We start from the raw sequence: 18769 nt of genomic DNA on the forward strand, positions 1-18769 counted from the left end.
CCTCCATCCTTTTTCCCTCCTTCATGCAGGTTTCTTGTAAAGGAAAGATGGCTGATAACACAGCAAGGAAGAAACTACTTTGTAAATGCCCAGCAGAGATTGGTGGCAAGCTATAAAACCACTATTTTATTGTTAACAGAAAAATTCAGTAGGGCAGGGAGCAAAAATAGCTGGACACAGTCATACAAGTAAATTATCAAACAATATGAAACACTTTATTTGAACTTTACAACATATAAATATATGAGACAAATCTGTGCTTTTGGGTTGCTGTCTCCCCCCCGCCCAGGCCCAGGGTCCACCTGACATTGCACCAACCCCTTGGAACGCTGCTACAGAAGGGTCTCTGGAGTCTCCACAATAAATGTCAGGCCAGTCTTGGAGTATGTACACATCCTGCAGGAATCTCCATGATCCCCATCTGTCATCTGCTCAGGTCCCGGTTTGAATCTCGGCAACTAAGCCGCCTTTCCTCTGCAGATAAGCCAGCGAAGAACGGGTGGAGCAGAGCTTCGCCAAACGTGATCCGCTGGGCAGGATCAAACGCTAACATTTGCCTCATCAGACTGAACAGCTGCATGTGCTCAGCAGAATCGTGCAGCATGTATGTCTAGAAAAAGGAATAAGCAGGGGAGGAATTAGACCTCATATGGAGAGAACCAGAGCATAGGGTCATGAAGAGTCGGACACAACTAAAAAACAACAAATGGAGAGAACCGTTTAGTATTGCCCTGATTAAAGGAAATCAAGATATGTGATTACAATAGTGCCAAGCTCTATTATTTTGGTGTAAGGTCTAAATAGTAGGGAGTTTAATAAGTCGCTCTCCCAGGACTTTTACTGTAAAGCTAGTAGTGGCAGAGTAGCAGGCAACACAGAAGTGTCCCAAGTAGTCCTAAGACTACCCAGTGTAGTCCTGTACCAGCAGGGCTGCACCTGCATCATGGCTGTCTGAAGCACACAATGCCAGAGGAGCTCAGCTTCCATTGTTAATGCAGTTCCAAGGGCTTCTGGCTATGGAGACATACCTTGGCTCTCCATCTTGGCTAAGAGAAACAGGTGTGCAAAGAAGCACCTGCCAATTGATCAATACACACAATTTAGGAAAGTCAAAGCATTTGGGGTTTCTCAAAAAAGGGACAAACAGTATATCATCGGTCACCACTAGTAGCTCCTTTTAGGGATGGGTTGACTAATTTCTCCATGCAAGCACACATTCACAAAATCTGCCCAGCATTATCAAGCCAACAGGGTGCTGTGGTAGACTTGTGAAGAGCTATCCTGCAACCCCCCAGAAGACAAAACTCTTCTTTAGCGTGGGACAACTGCTTACGGACAGCACGGGCTGGCTTGCATGTTTTTTTGCTTCACTTATCAATACAAGCAGAATTACACAGGTTATAACTGCATCAAAAAGTGATAAGGCTTAAGAGTAAACAAAGCTCTTTCCACAAAATATGAGACCAGGAGCTCAGTTGACAGAGTCCACTTGCAGCCACAAAAGTGAATTGTCGTCCTCATGAAAAGCTCCTACCTGGTATGTGGAAAGGTGTGGTGCAGAAAAAATGGGATGGGGAGAGTGGAACGTAATTATTCCACTCGGCATCCCCACGAGCAGAAAAGATGGAAGCAGATAAAAGTTAGTCCAGTATATTCAGAAGATGGTGTTTCTAATGGGCTTGGCTTCCTGTTTCAAAGGCTTTGCTGAGAAGCAAGCAATGCGGATGAACACAGATGAGAGTAATTTAGCTTTCAGGTGCTCAGTTACAAACAAGTATTTGCATAAAGAACTGCTTAATGCATTCTGACCAGAGCAGATTAAGTGGTTCTTACCTGCAATGGTTTGCAGTTTTCCTGGACGTACCTCCCATCAGAGGTGTTCTCATCCCATACCAGACTTCCCTTGTGAAAATACTTTTGTTTCCTGGGTGAGGAGAGAGAGCTCAAATTGAACACATGTACTGGGCTGAGTTAGGCAAAAGAAACGGCATCTTCCCCCCAAGCAGTTGAATAAATCCATAGACTGTCTCTAAAAATGTACAGAGTACTTGAGTTGCACATCTAAACATGTCATCTACAGGCCTTGCTGCCTCGTATAATTTTTTTGAGAGCATAAATCACAGGAGAGTCAATATTAAATTGCCAACAAATCTCACTGACCTGGTTTATTTGCCTAAAGTGCCTCCCTCTAATTTGGGGACGACCTATTTACCAGTCAAAACCAAGCATTCCTACCGTGTTTTGCGGATCATATGCTGTGGGATTGGGCCAAGGATCTTCTCCATCATCACAAGATGCTCTCTATTCTCATGAGTCTGTAGAGAGAGAAATATATGCTGAACTTAGCAGGGCAGGTATGGGGCTTCATGCAGGAATCTTTTCAATCCCTACCTGGAGGTGCTGGGGATGGAACCTGGACTTTTCACATGCAAATCATGAGCTACAGCCCTTCCAGGCACCTGGCTGGCTGGCGTGGGAGACAGGATACTGGACTAGGCATGCCTTCGATCTGGTTCAGCAGGGCTCATCTTATATACCTCTTGGGAAATGGTCACTCCATAAGGAGTGAAATGTATGACAGCATTTCCAGGAAACTGGGAGAGGTGACCGGGCCCACTGGTCTCTCCAACCATCCCAGTCTTGGGGTTTTGAAGTAAGTAGCATGCTAATGCCTAAACTGCCTATTTGTGATAGTGATTTCTCCAGCACTTTACAAGGAAAAGAACAAGCAAAGACTCCTTAAACAGGAAGGGAAAACATGCCGGTTAATGCCTTCAAGAGCACAACTAGATCTCTAGGTTGCAGAGCAGGAGCCGAACTGCAGAAAAACCTGGCAGGCAGAGCAAGGAACTGTAGCCATTCAAGTAAAACCTCTTGGCTGTTATAAAAAACACCATAGGGCCTGCATCCTGGTAGGGTTCTCCCTTTCAGCAAATACTGGACACTGTGGTGCCATCTCTATCCCTTGGTGTAGCCAGGCCAGCTTTTGGGGAAGATTCAATAATTTTATTCTGCTCTCCGCAAAGCTCTTTCCACTGAGCAAAAACCAATAAACTATATTGTACTGAGAAGTACGCAGCAGGTTATTCAGCAGAAAGCAAACCACTATGCTGAATTGGTCCAAAAAGGAGTACAGCAATTCCTGTACCTGAAAGAGTGTGAATCCACGGTAGTACTCGAAGAGGATGCAGCCGATGCTCCAGACGTCACACGGCTGTGACCAACCCAGCTCTGCAAAGGAGAATACAGAATGAAGACTGCCGTTCTACTCTGTACCCAAATGCCGCCATTTTGTTCTTCAGTTATGTTGGGCTTTTGTGCTCAGCAGCCAAGGAAAACCTTTCAGTGGTTTGCCCTTTAAAAAGGGGCTGAGGGAATCTACCAAAGGAAAAAACCACCAGGAGAAACTGCAACTGGGATGTCTGCTGAGCTCAGTGAAAGTAGATGGTAGTACATTCCTCTTTATGCAATCTCCCCCTCCCTGCCCATTAGCAGAAAAAGGTTGGACGAGTAATGATGCCTTCAGCTCCATAAAAGAAAGGAGCTGCTGCTCTCCTGTCTTACACAAGGTGGGTCACAACAGAGTTTGGAAAGAACTGCAAACTGACAGTGGGTTGGAATTCACATGCTGATGTGCATGTGCAGCGGAAGAGGGCAATGTGGGTCAGCCTGCATGTTCAGGAGGTGGCAGGCGGTCTCTGCGCAAGGCTGCAGGGCACAGCCATACTCCTGCATTGTATGCAGACTGTGTAGATATGCTCTGGCTACTATGCCCTCTGCACATCTTGGGGACTGTGCCCCCTACTGTTCAGTAACAGCAAGTGTGACTAAAGGGTGAATGCAATTGTAGGGGGGGGGAAGAACCCCCCCCCCCCGAAAATATATTCTTTGGCCACTTTGTGAGAATGTCAGTGGGTTTAAAAATGACTGAGGAGGACTACGTTCCCTCCACCCATCAAATATCAACATAGTTAAATCAAAATGATCTTAAAGTTACCATTTTTGTTGTCAAGTGCCCTCCCATTTCTGTAGAGTTGATAAAGGGACTGCTTTTGTGCAAAATCACTTAGGGGCCACGGGTTAATTTATAGTGATACTGAAGTGGGGATCAGCAACATCTAAATTAGCACTTGCCTCTTAACCCCTTCAAGTTTACTCCCCACTCATCAAGATTATCTAAATGTGATGAAGTTATCACTTGCCCTCTTGAATGGGTCACACGGAGAGACCCTCATTTGGGGGAATAAGTAGAGACTGGGTTCCTTAAGCAGAGGCAGCAGACTAGAATCTCCAGTTAATCTGCAGGCCACAAAGAGTGTGCAAACTGCTGTAGTGAAGGTACAGATACCCCCGCTTACAAGGCTAGCTCACCCAAGCAAGCTAAAACGCAACTATTTGCTCTGAAATATGTTGCCCCCTTTTGAACCTTGATGCCCAGTTGCTTCACTCCTTTTCATTTCAGGCATACTCCTCCCCACAAGCCCATCTGACATGTAGGTTCCACCTCTTGCTTATGCAAAGCAACCCATTTTGCAAACTGAGCACCTACCCACCGTTTTTTGAACTGCTACACTCGACTCCCAAGTGCCATAGTAGTTAATGCCAACTCACCCAAGATCACTTCTGGTGGGCGATAATGCCGAGTGGCCACAATAGTGGTGTGATGCTCATGATCAAACGTGGCACTCCCAAAGTCCGCTACACGGATGCACGTGTTTCTGACAGACTTTTCCTCACAGCTCTGTAATGCAGAAGACACAGCCATGGTTACTGAGCTGCCTTCGAAAAGGTGGAGAGTTCCAGACAGAAGGCCCTGCAGCCTTCAGTGGGCCTTTCCTTTCAAAAACGAAGGAACTTGTAAGTCTACAGACTTGGTGGTGCACATTCAAAAAAGCCAACGCACCACGTGCCAAGGAGCCCAGATTTCAGAAGTTGGAGGGTGTAACCCGTCCCATTCTCCAATTTCTGGGTGATCTGAGATGCTGAATGTGATCCTTGCCATCAGTCCCTCAGCCCACTTCCCAATACCCCTCCCCTATCTTTCATTCAAAAAGGACAGGCTATTCTGCAACTTCTATGCTCTTAGGTGTAACCCACCTTTTTCTCGTTGTACAAGGTATCAAATTCTGAGTTTACAAACAGTATGTTTTCAGGTTTGAGGTCAGTGTGAGTTAGCTGGTTGTCATGAAGAACTACAGAAAAATGGGAGAGAAAAAAAGAGGTTTTAAGAGGCCTTCCTGCTATACACTTTGGCTCTCAAGCAAAGCCTATCTCAACAGATGTTAAATAGGACTAAATAGAAGTACAGGATCAAGATTCTGCAGACCCGAATGTTCCAGTGATTTACATGGGTATATAAATGATTTAAATAAATGCTCATAAAAGGTTGTGGGAAGGCAATATAAACTTTGCCTTCAAGTTTATATTGCCTTTCCAACTTCAAGATATTGAAACAGCATTAAGATGGAAGCGAAGAAACTTTCAAACAGGCTCCCCCCCTTCCTCTTTCCCCAAGCAAGCAGAGCACATGCCATACTTACACTTCAAGGCATGGCACAGCTGGTAGGCCATGTGTCGGATGTGGGAGAGAGGGTATGGCTGGAAGTTGTTCTCCTTCAAGAATTCAAATGTGTTCTTGCCCAGGAGTTCAAAAGCAATGCACATGTGACCATGGAAGTTGAACCAATCCGACATCAGGACACACAGGCTGGGCCAGTGGAGAGAAAAAACACACAGTAGCTGTAATTGTGGCTCTTGAGGTCACACTGCCCATTCCCTTCCCTCGCTGAGGCTAGACTTGGGGGCCACATAGATGATTGCCGGTCTCATCCTGTTCTAGAATCATTTGGAGTTGCCTTTAAAATTCCATCCTCAGGCCACCCCTCACCCAGCAGGGCCCAACACACAACAGCACAGCCAGCGGCCCCATCAGTGTGAGTGGCAGGCCTGGGGGAAATGGGGGTGCAGGGAACACAGGTATCGGGGGATTCTTCCTTCTCTTAAAGGAGGATAAAGATGTACATAACAGATGTATAACAGAGAATGTTAATGTTTGCACCTGCTTGAAAATCCATGAGTCTGAGAGTGGAAGCCCTGTTGAAAGCATCTGGGTAAGGATAGAGAGAGAAACAAAAATGACATTGTTGTGGCAGTAAACTACAGACCTCTCAGCTGAGCAGAAGATATGGGTGATGGTTTCTTTAAACACATTACAAAATGGTCACATAAGAGAACAATAGCAATAATGGGGGATTCCAACTATTCTGGCAGCCCTTGGAAGTCTAACTCTGCTAAGAATGGAATGTCCAATATATCCTTGCCATGCCCTGCCAACAATAGCATCTTTCAGAAGGCAAGGAAAGGAACACAGGTATTATAATTCTGGACTTTATCGTAACCCACAAGGGAGAACTGGTTGATGGAGGGAAAGCAGCAGGAACCTTGAGGAGAAGGTGACCATAGCATCTTGGAATTTGTGATGGCAAAGGATGTAAAAATTGAGCGTAGCGGATTTCAAAAATCAAAGAAATTGGGTGGGAATCCATGGCTAGAAATTCTAAAGGAGGGAGGAGCTCCAAGAGGCATGGGGCGTTTAAAAAACTGAAATACTGAAGGTACACCAGCAAATGATTCCAATGAGAAAGAAAAATGGGAGACATCTAAAGAAGCCAGTGCGGCTGCACAAGGAGCTTTCTCATGATCTGAGATTTTAAAAGGACACGCTTCGCTTGAGAATTGGAAATATAAGCAATGACGAAAGTGATACAGTAGCATGTAGTAGCATGGTGTCAGAATGGCTAAAAGCCCAGCATTGCCTGAGATCTACAATGGATGCTAATAACATTTTTAAAAGGGCTTTTTGGCTACATTCAGAGCAAGAAGAAAAAGAAAATTTGCTGCTTGAGAGCAGACAGTGAGATGTTAATAGGTGACAGAGTTAAGGTAGAACTACTCAGCTTCTGTTCCGCCTTAGTCTTCTCCTGCCATGGGAATGTTAGAACAAATGATACGAGGAGGCACAAGCAGCTCAGGATAAGTAAGGAGATAAGAGAACATTTAGCTACTTCAAATGAATTCAAGTCTCCAGGGTCACATCCTGAAGGTGCTTGCCGATAATTCTTTTGAGAATTCTTAAAGAACAGGCCAGTTTCTGAAGACTGGAAATGGGCAAATGTTGTTGCCATCTTCAAAAGAGGTGGCCAGCCTAATGCTGAAACTAGGCAAAATTCCAAAAGCTGGTCTGTGAGTGTCTAAAAAAATATGCATTGATTGCGACAAGCCAGCATGGGATCCATTCTGTTCACAAAAATTTAAATATGACTTGAAGATGTAGAGGGAATGATGATTAAATTTGCAATGGCATGAAGCTGGTAGGGTCAGCTATCATCACCAGCAAACAGGCTTGAGATTCAAAGATATCTTGCCAGGCTGGAACACTGGGCTGAAACCAGTAAGATGAAATCTGAGGTCAGTCCTCAAGTTTCACTTAACATGTGTTCAGATGAATGCCTGCACGTGGCTACAGTTCCAATATATTCTGCACTGGTCAGACTACACACCTGGAATACTGTCTCCAGTTCCAGGCATATTTTAATGAGAAATTAGAGCCTGTCCGGAGGAGGGCAGTCAGGATGTTGAGCGGGTCTTGAATCCAAGCCCTATGAGAGTGTGGGGAGAAGCTGTGGCCCCCTGGCTAACATTGAAGTACAACCCTTACCATCCCTGACCACTGGCCATGCAGGGGGCGGGGCGCTAATGGGACTGAACAACATGGGGAGGACTGAAGGCTTCCCCAGCCCTGTCCTACGAAGAATGGTGGAAGAAGCTGGGGACGTTTAAGGGGAGACAGGATAGCTATTTTCAAATATATAAAGGGCTGCCATGCAGAAGATAGAGCAAGCAAGGGGACGAAACTAGAACTAGTGGGTGGAAACTGCAGGGAAGGAGGTTTGGCTGAACATGAGAAGAAACCACTTAAGAGCGACAGCTCATAGACGGTGGAACAGGCTGCCCTGAGAGGTGGAGGGCTCTCCTTTGAGGGAGATGCTAATCAGACGCTTGGGTGGGCATGTGTCAGGCATGAGCTAGTTGCATCCTGTACTACAGATCTTGCACTGAGCAGGAGTTCTCCAAAACTGAATTTTCATCCTGTGACTTCCCGCTCCCCCCCCCCCCGGATGCATAAGCACCAAGCCCTAACCCAGACAGTTAAATATCTATGTTGCAAAGTAATTAACAGAACTGCACTAACCAGTTCTAGTTGCCAACTATTCCTGAGGGGAGAGGGAAGGTGGTGATCCTCTGCTTCCACTGCAGTGGGCAGAGCTGGTTGCTTTCATGTTCTACCACACTGAGCAGACTGACCAGAGTTCACCCCTGGACCCTTCCTTTAGGAAAGGAGTAGCCAACCTCAACCCAATCCCAATGGCAAGACTTACTGTTTATTTTCTTTGTCTTTTTCTTTAATTTTCTTTAGGACGTTAATTTCTAGTCTGGCTGCTTCACGGTATTTGCCAACATTTCGAATAATTTTCAGAGCTACCAGAGACTTGCCTCTACAGAAGGGGAGGCAGGCAGGGGAAAAAATTGAGTAATGAGATATAAGGAACAACAGCAGAGATCTCTGCAACGGAATTCAAGCCTAACTCTTGGTCACACAATAAAATCCTGAAGGGAGAGGAATCAACTCCAACCCCTTCTCTGCAATTGCTCCCCATGGAGCCAAAGATTAAAGAAAGAAAAAAGAAGTAAAGCATTCATCATTATATTCTTTAGTAAAGGTCCTGGATGTGACTACAGTTTGAAAGGAGGACCCAGGCTTTAACTTTCTCTCCTGCTCATTACTCATGGGTTGGATCCAGACTAAGTGAGCTGAACTCAGTTCCCACTAAAATCAATGAAAGAAGTTAGCCATCAGTCCTACTGATTTAATTGGGCATTCAGTTCAATTAACTCAGTCTGGATTCAATCCAATAGGGTCACATCTGGTACAGCCAGGCCTATAGACCTTAAGTGAGCCAGGGAACATATTTCATACCAGCCTAGGCACACTCTTTTCATGGCAGGGAAGCACTTGCAGATAGAATGAGAACGGATTATTGTCCAGGTCCTCATGCCATTTGCAACCACTGACCTGCCACAAGACTTTCTTGCTCAGAACTGTTACACACAGTTTGTGTTATTGTCTTGGTTGTCTAGGGTTTAACTTGGTTATAACATATACAGCTGATCCGCTGTTTTAATGTTGCTCTTTGGTTCTATTTGTTGTTTTAATAAGGATAATCATTAGGCAGGAATTAAAAGCAGTGCAGACACAGTGCACAAGGGGAGTGGGCACCAACCCAGATATTCTCTACCCCCACCATTCAACTAAGTTTTATTCACAGTAGAGTCACTGAAATTTATAAACCTCATTTTGTCATGTTCATTAATTTAAATAGGTTCACTACCCACAATTCTTACCTGGAAAGGGCTCCTTAACTACTATCTACCCCACACCAACTTCTCTCAAGTTCTGGAGCCCGGGGCCACAATCCTCTTTTAGCCTCAAGCCAAACCAATAAATCCCAATATTCCTTGGCATAAGATCATCAGGACAGCTTACCTGGCGTGGTCCACACACTCCACAACTTTGCCAAATGTGCCTTCGCCCAGGCTCCCCACAATTTCATCTAGGAGAGAAAACAAAAGCAGATGTGAGCCCTGGAGACTTAATGAGTGTGTGAGGTCCTGCAATTTCAAAGCATTCAAGTCTCAAGAAAGGCTCTCACTGCTACACTCTTTAACACACAATTGTCTACTTCCTGTTTCAAGTATTTACTGTTCAGTCCATTTATAAGCAATAAACACTAGAGACCCCTCCCGTACACTGAGAGCGATCTCGTCTAACATGGGGATAGAAAGTAGAGAGGTAAAGTTTTACGAAAGGTGGCTGTACATCGCTCATGGAGCCAATCGCCGATCCTGCACACCAGGTGACCTTCTTTGTCATCTTCCACGCTCCTGCTGCGCTTATTGCTCTGTTGGCTTCTCTGCACACACCGCCCCCCGAAACGCCATCCGACCAATCGCACACAGCGGGCAGTTCCGATTGGCAGATTGAGTTGTCATTCAGAGGCGGAGAGACGACGATGCGTCGGTGGTTGGATTTTCCAGATCCCAGCATTTCATAAGGCACACAGCATATATAACGATAGGGATATTGCAAGGGACACGTCAAGACACAAACCGACTTCAAAACAAAAGTTTAAAAAACAGCTACAGGTATGTAAAGAAACTCTGATTAGCTATGGAAGGCAGGCAGGCAGGCGCAGGAGCCTCGCAGCAGCAGCAGAACCACGCGGTCCTCGTGTGGGGAGCAGCGGCTGGGATGCTCCAGGCCCTGGGCACCCTCCTCCCACAGAGAATTACCATCCCTTCTTAACCACCAGGGAAAGACACAGCAAGCAGCGCAGAGAGGAGGACTCAAGGACAGTAGCTTCTCCACCAGCATCTGGGACGACGGGCAGCCCAAAGGCAGTTGGGTCAGCAGAAGTCTAAGCAGCTCCCTTCCCCACCCCAGGCCTCTTCCTCCCATGAAGCCTCTCTCCCTGCCTGCCAGTTTCTGTAAAGCCCCCCTGATTCCAGCATGATCGGATTTGGATGTCGCTGCCTGAAAGAAACCACTACAGATCTGACCCTTCTATGTGCTTGCAAGTCTGACCAGTGCCAGATTGGTTTCACTTCTGAGATGGGATCAAGCCTAGAAGAACTCTAGAAGCAGTGGCTGTGTCCTGATTCAGAATCAAGTATGTCTTGTGCTGCTGACAAGCATTGTGCGAAGCATCAAAATCCAACTAGACCCCCGACCCCCCCAGGAAAACATCTCGCTTTCTCAAAGAGAAGGAGGGGATGCAAAATCAACCTGGCATTGCTACTCACTTCTACTGAAGTGGGGAAAGTGGGGGAGAACAGTCAAGTAACCTGAAGGGTTCCACTACCGTGAAGAATTATTCCAATCCCTGATCCCCCCCCAACTCCACCATTAACCTTTCAAAATGCAATGAATTGCAGTCTCCCTAGGCTGAGTTGCAAAAATAGGTTACAGACTCCAGGCCTGCACTTCCTTTCATCTCCCATTCCCTTCCACTGTAGAACAAACCACATACAAATCCTAAAAGAGACTGTCTGAAATGGAGAGAAGTTGAGACAAGACCCTAAAAGAAGGTGTACGATATTGAAACAGTTTAAGCCACGCCAACCAAAATCCATACCCTTAGCACTGTACAAACGTAACTTTGGGATAAATTCCAAGAACAGGAATGAGGGGGAAAGAGTGGGGTTAAATGAGATTAACCTCAGCTTTACAACATAAGCAAGCTTAACTGAAAAACAGAGGAACAGAAGAGATTGTAGTGCGCTCCAGACCAACAACAGAACTCATATTACATCAATGTGCATAAAATTGCACATTGATTAGAGCACTGACAGGTCTGTGACTCAGTGAAGCAAAACTGGGTGTGTGCTTCAAGACTCATTCCTCTTGGGTTTCCTTCCACTTTTTTCTTTGTGGTTGGGGTGAGTGAATGGGCAAGGTCTGTGAGCTGCTTGGAAATTCTAACAAAAAAATTATATTAACAAAGGAAGATGATATACGTATGTGCTGCAATCCAAAAATCCCCCCCCCACCTGAAGTCAGTACAATCTGCCATCCAACAAGTCAGATGCAACCCACCAGCCATATATGGAGACCTGCCTGGTACTCTTCATGTCCCCTCTCTTGGGGGTGCATTCAGCCTCTCTTGGGCTGCCATATACAACTTGTGGGCTGCAGCGAAACAAGTTGTGCAGACTCGCTACCGTGTGAGGAAGGCACCATCTTATACCAGAACTGTTCACCCATGAAGGGTCTTAGAGAGGAGAGGAAGGTCTGTGAGCTTAAAAGTCCTGAGAAATTAGTCTGACACAGCTTGACCTGGCCCTAGGAAGGAGAGGGTGCTGGCAGAAATGCCCTGCTGCAGCTGCAAAGGCAAGACTGCTCTGTGCCCCTGAACACGACCGCTGAGCAACACAGGATGTGAAAGTTGAGAGTGGAGGGTCATGTGTGCAAAACGAAGGGTGTGGCACAGCCATTATGAGCCATGTGCACAAACGTCCCCCCTCGCGCCCCATTGTCACTGATGCCATATTTGGCTTCTCCCCCTCCCAATGCATCCTGAGAAACACACACGAGCCTCAGACACTAAAATTATTCACAGCTGTATTGTCAAGACTAAGAACAGCTAATATAACCAGTTATCACACAAGCAGAAGAAAAACTTAACTCTGCATTAAGGAGAAAGACAGGGGATTAGAAGTACTCACCCAGTATGATTCAAAGCTGGAAAAAAGCTACAAGTTAGTTAGGCCCTGACCAATCCTGATCTCATTTTGGATGATACTCACCGAGGAGGTACTGCTACAAGACCTGGTCCTGCGTTTCCGGCAGCGGTGCTGGTGCTTCCTTGTCCGGTGGCGCTCTCTGTCTCGAGATCTCCGGTGGTGCCGTGAATGGCGTGCAGCGTAATAGTCTTCTCCAAAAGATGAGCTCCGCTCTTCAAACCTGTAGACATCACTGTCATCTCTGTCTCTGTATCTTCTCTGGTAGGGCATTCTGTCATGGCTGTGTGACAAAATAAAAACCTGTGATTAGGAAATGGGAGTGGGGGGGGGGACAGAAATCTGTGCAGCAACCCCAGTGCAGTGCTGTGTGTAACCTGTGTGGATAGATTTTCCCCCTAAACTGATTTTTGAATACTGAATTTATTGTTATTCATGTTTTATGCTGTTTTTTGTTGCATCAATTAAGTGTTTTAAATTTGTTGTTAGCCACCCTGAGCCTGGTTTTTTGAACCGGGAAGGGCGGGGTATAAAAAATTTTTTATTATTATTATTAACCTGCACTAGACACTGCTTCCTGTCATTTCACTGCAGGGCACAAAGAGAGTCTTGTGGTAGCTGCAGGGGTAGCTACAGAGGACTAGAAGGGATCTGGACACCTACAATTCCAATTTAGAAGGACCATTTAGTACCAAAGCAAGCATTCACCATGTGGGTATGACTGCTTGTTCCAAGATAATCTCTTCCTCACCTTCTAGACCGTGACCTCCTTGACAGATCCCGGCGAACTGGGTATCGTGTTCTTCCATCATGTTGCTCCCTGCTGCAAGACCGCCTCCTCTTCCACCTGTGGCTCATGTAGGGCTCCTGCTCTGGGGAGCGGTAGCGCTTACAGTGATGCATCTAGACATACAAGGAAGGCACCTGTATGAACACCAGAACAACCTCTCCAGCAAAACAAGCTCATCCCGGCAATCTTCAGCAATCTTGGCCCACAACATTTCACCACCTTTTACAAGCCTCCCAAATCTTGCTGTATCTTAAACATCATGTTTTAAAAATACCTATAAGAGAACCAGGCCAGTGTGCTATGAAACACAGGAACGGTCACTTCAGTGGCACTAAAAGGGCCTTTGTGACATAATCAACAGCTTCACCAAGAGCTATCTAGTTAAAGGAACACTACCTATTTACCCCCAATCCATTTAGAAAAGTCATAAACAAAGTATACATGGGAAAGGTCAGTAAGAGAGGCATACTTTCAATCTGATTGTCGTAAGCTGAGCAGTGCAAAGGGGCTGCCACTTTGGAATTCATTTCTCACTAGCAATCCTATTTTAGAAGTTATGCTTATGCAAAGAGCTTTTAGGACTGCAGGTTAGATCAGTTTCGTTACTGCCTCTACCAGCTTCTGAGAGCATTTCTTACGAACTCTGCAATTACAGACTGATACTGCCAAGCCTCATGAAATAAAATAAACTGGATTTAAAGTATTTTTATCCCAGCTATTTTCTCAGTATTATTTACAGCATATTGACAGACTGAACAAATGTATACCCCACCTTTCCCAACAGTTCAAGAGGTACAAAATGATTGTTCATTTACAGCCCTGCAGTCCATGCACATTTCTCAACATGGGAGGTTACACCATAATGGTATACGTTGCTAGAGAAGTGAAGACCTGGGGGAAAAACAGAAAAATTGGAGGGGAGGGGAATCTGGGTTTTTTTCCCATTTCCCCCCAAAGCCGTTTTCCTCCAGAAAAATTGGGGGAAAAAGTTTGATATAGTTTGACTATTCACCCCCCCCCCAATTTTTCTGTTTTTTTTCTAGGCCTTCTCATCTCTATGTTTGACATCTGAACATTATTGAGTTTCAAATTCTTCCTAACCTGCAATTTTGTGTTTTGCTAAACAAGATGAAATGCAAGTGTAAATTGTAGATAGATTCTACTTATTAAAGGGTGTGAAATAAGTTGTCTCTTTTAAGCACAGCACTTGTCAATTTATTTTCTGGTAACTTCGTAGGGATGACATAATGCTAGATAGTGTGGATTGTCATCCCTACGAAGTTACCAGAAAATAAACGCTTGAGCAAATATTAAATAGATGCCTGAATTGGAACACATGGCAAAAAAAGTTCATTTCCCACTCAACGAGGATATGCTGGTCACAAAGGGGGGTTCTTTAGTTATCAATATAACTTAGAAATCTAATGTCTGCCCAAGTACATACAACTGGAGTTCCTATGTATGTGCATTAGCAGCCCAAGAGAACAGAATGTTGGCTATAGAATTTAGTAAATTTTGAATGTTTCCTTGGGCAACTTCACTTAATGCTTTGAGCCTTCCTATCAACTTGTGTCCTTTCCCTGTACTGGCTATTTTTTTAAAATAAAGGTGAATCTTTAATAATGAGTGGAAAATCAATCTGCTTTAATTTAAATGATTGCCATGGCTATTTTACAGAGGTTTCTACATTCAAAAAATAAAATGTTTCTCAGTAATATTATTTATAAAAAAATTATATACTAATTTACAAAACATATCAAAGCAGTTTACAACATTAAACAATAAAAGCCATACAATAAAAGCACAAAAAATAAAAACAAGTTAAAAGCAAAAAAGGTTAAAAGCAAGTATCAATAAACCATTGTGGGAGATGTACTGTTAATTGCCTGCATAGGTCTGGCGGAATAATAAAGTTTTCAGCAGACATTTAAAAGTTGGCATAGAAGACACCCACTAAATCTCTATTGGTAGGGTGTTCCACAAGATGGGGCAGGTGACACTAAAAGCTTGGTTTCTCACTGTTGTCAAACAAGCTTTGCCAACTTGGGGAAAGACCAAGGAAAGATGATCCTGCAAATTGAGCTGGGCTATAATCAGACCTGAGGTACCCTGGACCTAAGCTGTTCAGGGCTTTGTAAATTAATACAAGAACCTTGAACCTGGCTCAGTAGTAAATTGTCAGCTAGTGCAGCTGTTTAAACAATTGTGTCTCATGTTCTCGGCCAGAGGCTCTCCATCAGCAGTCAGGCCACAGCATTCTGATGAATCTAGCTCAAAATTAAGAAAATGGATGCAAGAGGTATTTAAGAAAGCTTGCTGCGCTTTTAGGCGATCTAGAATATTTCCTTTGTGATCTTTTACTTCTATCACCTATGATTTAAACTTTTTATTAAATAAGGACTGGAAAAAACACCTTCCTATTTCCCTTTCTTGGTGATCTTGCTTCTCAAAAGTGAAATGGGTCTAGCAGTACGGTATAGCAATGCTTCTTTTCTTGCTTTGCCTTTCATTTCTTCTCATAATAATATTTTTGTGGCTTGCCCCCTTTTTTGGATTCTGCTGCATTTTTCCCCCCTAGGAATGCAGGTTGAGCATGAGGATGGGGAGGAAATTATGACAAAAAGGAGCATTTTTGCAGGAGGGGTTCCTTCCTGTGTACCTGCCCATTCTGAAGTTTGATTGTGCTTATCTGTTGGCATGTTTAGTATGAAGGGAGGAGTGTAAGTAGAATAAATATTCTTCTATCTTGAAATATACAATAAAACTATTCTGGTCTAGTTCTTGGTGTCTTTCTAGCCTTTCCTTTCTTCTCTAGCAGCCTCAAGCATTCCAGTTTCACATGTTTTCATGTGCAGGAATAAACTTTTATTTGGGTGAGATGGGTTCAAAATTGAAGCATTTGGGGTGGGAGGGGTATTCACAAATTAAAACTTATCTCCTACATGCATTTCTAAAGTGACTAGCAATATTTGCAATGGCAATAACACTGTTCTCTACATAGTTCAGAGGTGATCATTTTCCATTCCATTTACAGAAGTGCAATGTGAAACCCAAGTATATGTATCCCTTCATACCAAAGTATGCATGTGCTTGAATTTCACAGAACACCTCAGTGGATGGAGTGCCCCAATAACAGACAGTTCTGTGAGCCAACTCTTTTTTATCTTTTAAAGGAAAACTGCCTTGCCAGGTAAGATTGACATATCAACATTCTATCAGCTGCAGCAGCCCCCAAAAAGTTCATCAGGAGGGCATGAGGATGGCCATTCACTGCTCGGCTCCTGCATCTAGTCATCAGGTATGCTGTATCTAAACACACAGGTTGGTTTTTAGCCAGGACAAGAAACAGTCAACCTCTCTCCCATGAACTTGTCTTTTAAATGTCACCAGAGCTGGTGGCAATGATTCACAAGAAAAAAACAACAGCACTACATCCACACACACAAAAATACTTCCATTCTTTCCCCAAACTCTACCATCAACTTCATTAGATACTTGCAATTTCTAGCACTTATAAATGAATTCTCCCTCTTTATCTATATGTACTTGATAAAATATTTTAAAAATTATAAACTATTTTCCTGGTTGCCGTTGACTAAAAAGTTACTGACTGTAGTTCACATTAATATGCTGGCCTTGAAGAACTGATCCCCCTCCCTCTACTCCCTTTCTCTTGCACGGCCAGTCTTTCTAGTTTTAAGTCTGATGGGAAGAATGGCCTACTTCTTTCTCAGCCTCTCTCTTAATTGACGTGAGTCACCATAGAAGGCAATAGTTGTCTGAGGTGGGATAAAAATCTAGCAAAAGTACAGTGGTACCTCTGAATGCGAATGGGATCCGTTCTGGAGCCCCGTTCGCATCCTGAAGCGAACACAATCCGCGTCTGCGCGTGCCGCGATTCGCTGCTTCTGCGCATGACGTCATTTTGAGCGTCTGCGCATGCAGCGCAACACGAAAACTCTCAACCTGAAGTTATTTCAGCCCGAAGTATGACTGTAATATAATTTTAAAACATCCCTAAAATTGCATTTCTTTATCAAAGGGCAATGGATATGCCCTACCAGGAATGACCCCGATGACCACAACTCCCAGACTATTTTATCACCACCTTTTTAAAGGACTATATTTGAAGGGTTGTATTTTTATAAAAAATCCCACTCCTTGTTTTTGAGCAGTTGTATTGAAACCTAAGAATTTTTTGTGCTAAGCTGATGCTCAAATTAAGGGCTGGGGGAGGGCTCCAGTGACAGCCAGACCTTCGCCGCTCTCACAATTTTGATTACTGGGTTATTACTAAAAGCACACCAGATTTAATACACCCCATCCCACAGTGACAAGTAGATCAAGTTTCTGAGAGGCAGGTAGGAGCAGGGTAAGGCACCTGGCTGTCCTCCAGATATTCCTGGTCTACAACGCCCATCACAGTCATCCTCCTCCTCCTCCTCTGACCATGCTAGCTAAGGAATGAAGGGAGATGGGAATAAACCCCGGAGGAAGGAGAGGAAGGCTATGTAACAGGCAGTGATAGAGCATCTGCTTTGCCTACACAAGGCCCCAAATTCAAACCCCTGGTGGGTCTGGGGGAGTTCCTTGCCTGAAACGCTGGAGAGCTGCTGATACCAGTCGGTGCAGACAATACTCATAGCTGTCAACCTTCCCTTTTTTGCGGGAAACCCCCTTATTCCAGTGCCGTTTCCCCGCTGCTATCCCGGATTATTAGATATCGCATAGACTGTCCCCGGGACAGGTGAGGCTGCTGATCCCTATTTTCGAGGCTGCTGATCCCTTATTTTCAAATCTGAAAGTTGACAGCTATGACAATACTGAGCCAGATAGATCCAACAGTCTGACTCGGAATAAAGCCGCTTCCTGCACTCTCGTTTAAATCGGCCCCTTCCTCAGATCCTTGGGGACTGGAGCCTTATTTTTAAGGGAAGGGCCCTCGCAAAAGAAGCTGTCCCTGTTCCTACTTGGGAAGGGCCGCAGCTCAGCAGCCGAACATCTACTTCGCAAGCAGAAGGTCCCGGGTTCGATCCCTGGCAGCATCTCCAGGTAGAGCTGGCCATCTCCCTGCCCCAAACCCTGGTCAGCCGCCAGCCAGTCAGCGCAGGGCCACGGGGCCGGAGTCTTCCTTCCAGGGAACTCGGGGCAAGGCAGCGGCCTGGTCTTCCTGCGTTCCAGCCGCTTCCCGAAGCGGAGCCGCAGAGCCACGCCCAAGTCCCGCGAGACTTCCCCCTGGCACCGCGAGACCGCGCGGCCTAGAGCCAAGATAGCCGCTTGCCCAACGCCCAGGGGTGGTCGGGATGAGGGGAGAATAATGGCGAGGCCCGAGGGGCGCGGCTTACTGGAAGCCCCCCCCCCCTCCGCACAGACCGCAAAGGCTCGGCCCGACCCGACAAGGCCCGACGCAGCGGGGCCTGAGGCCTTCCTCTCCCGTCGCTTCTGGGGCTCCTTTCACCACCACCACCCGCCCCTCCGTCCCTCACCGCTGTCCCGCGGCTCCTCCGACTCTCCTGGTCCCGCTCGGTCTCCCCTTAGCAGCGGCGGCGGCTGCAGCGACAGAGCGGAGGCGGCGGCGACGCAAACGGCACCCTGCGCATGCGCACTCTGCCGTCCTATGCG

At 45.4% G+C, this 18769-nt stretch overlaps 1 protein-coding gene across 3 annotated transcripts; it reads right to left on the minus strand.

The window, feature by feature from the left end:
- Positions 1-95: 95 nt before the first annotated feature.
- Positions 96-18769, minus strand: CLK3 (CDC like kinase 3). 3 transcript variants are annotated; one of them, XM_053403760.1, is made up of 14 exons: positions 18634-18769; positions 13109-13260; positions 12424-12640; positions 9938-10031; positions 9605-9671; positions 8439-8555; positions 6059-6106; positions 5541-5707; positions 5098-5192; positions 4612-4741; positions 3149-3231; positions 2236-2315; positions 1834-1924; positions 96-610 (listed from the first exon to the last, which is right to left on the minus strand). In XM_053403760.1, the coding sequence occupies exons 2-14, from the start codon at positions 13258-13260 to the stop codon at positions 425-427; spliced, it is 1527 nt and encodes a 508-aa protein (XP_053259735.1). In that variant the 5' UTR covers positions 18634-18769; the 3' UTR covers positions 96-424. The 3 variants fall into 3 exon arrangements, with proteins under 3 accessions (XP_053259735.1, XP_053259733.1, XP_053259734.1); XM_053403758.1 differs by lacking the exon at positions 18634-18769 and adding an exon at positions 18118-18308; XM_053403759.1 differs by lacking the exons at positions 6059-6106; positions 18634-18769 and adding an exon at positions 18118-18310.

Source organism: Podarcis raffonei, chromosome 9 (genome assembly GCF_027172205.1).
Source record: "Podarcis raffonei isolate rPodRaf1 chromosome 9, rPodRaf1.pri, whole genome shotgun sequence".
In the NCBI taxonomy this organism is placed as follows: domain Eukaryota; kingdom Metazoa; phylum Chordata; class Lepidosauria; order Squamata; family Lacertidae; genus Podarcis; species Podarcis raffonei.

Coding starts and splice junctions, on each gene's coding strand:
- CLK3 (XM_053403758.1), bottom strand. CDS start 18,213: ATGGCCAGCTCTACCTGGAGATGCTGCCAGGGATCGAACCCGGGACCT. Junction 13,261..18,117: donor TGAGCTGCGGCCCTTCCCAA/GTAGGAACAGGG, acceptor TTGTATGTCTAG/ATGCATCACTGTAAGCGCTA. Junction 5,708..6,058: donor ACTCATGGATTTTCAAGCAG/GTGCAAACATTA, acceptor CCACTGGCCCAG/CCTGTGTGTCCTGATGTCGG.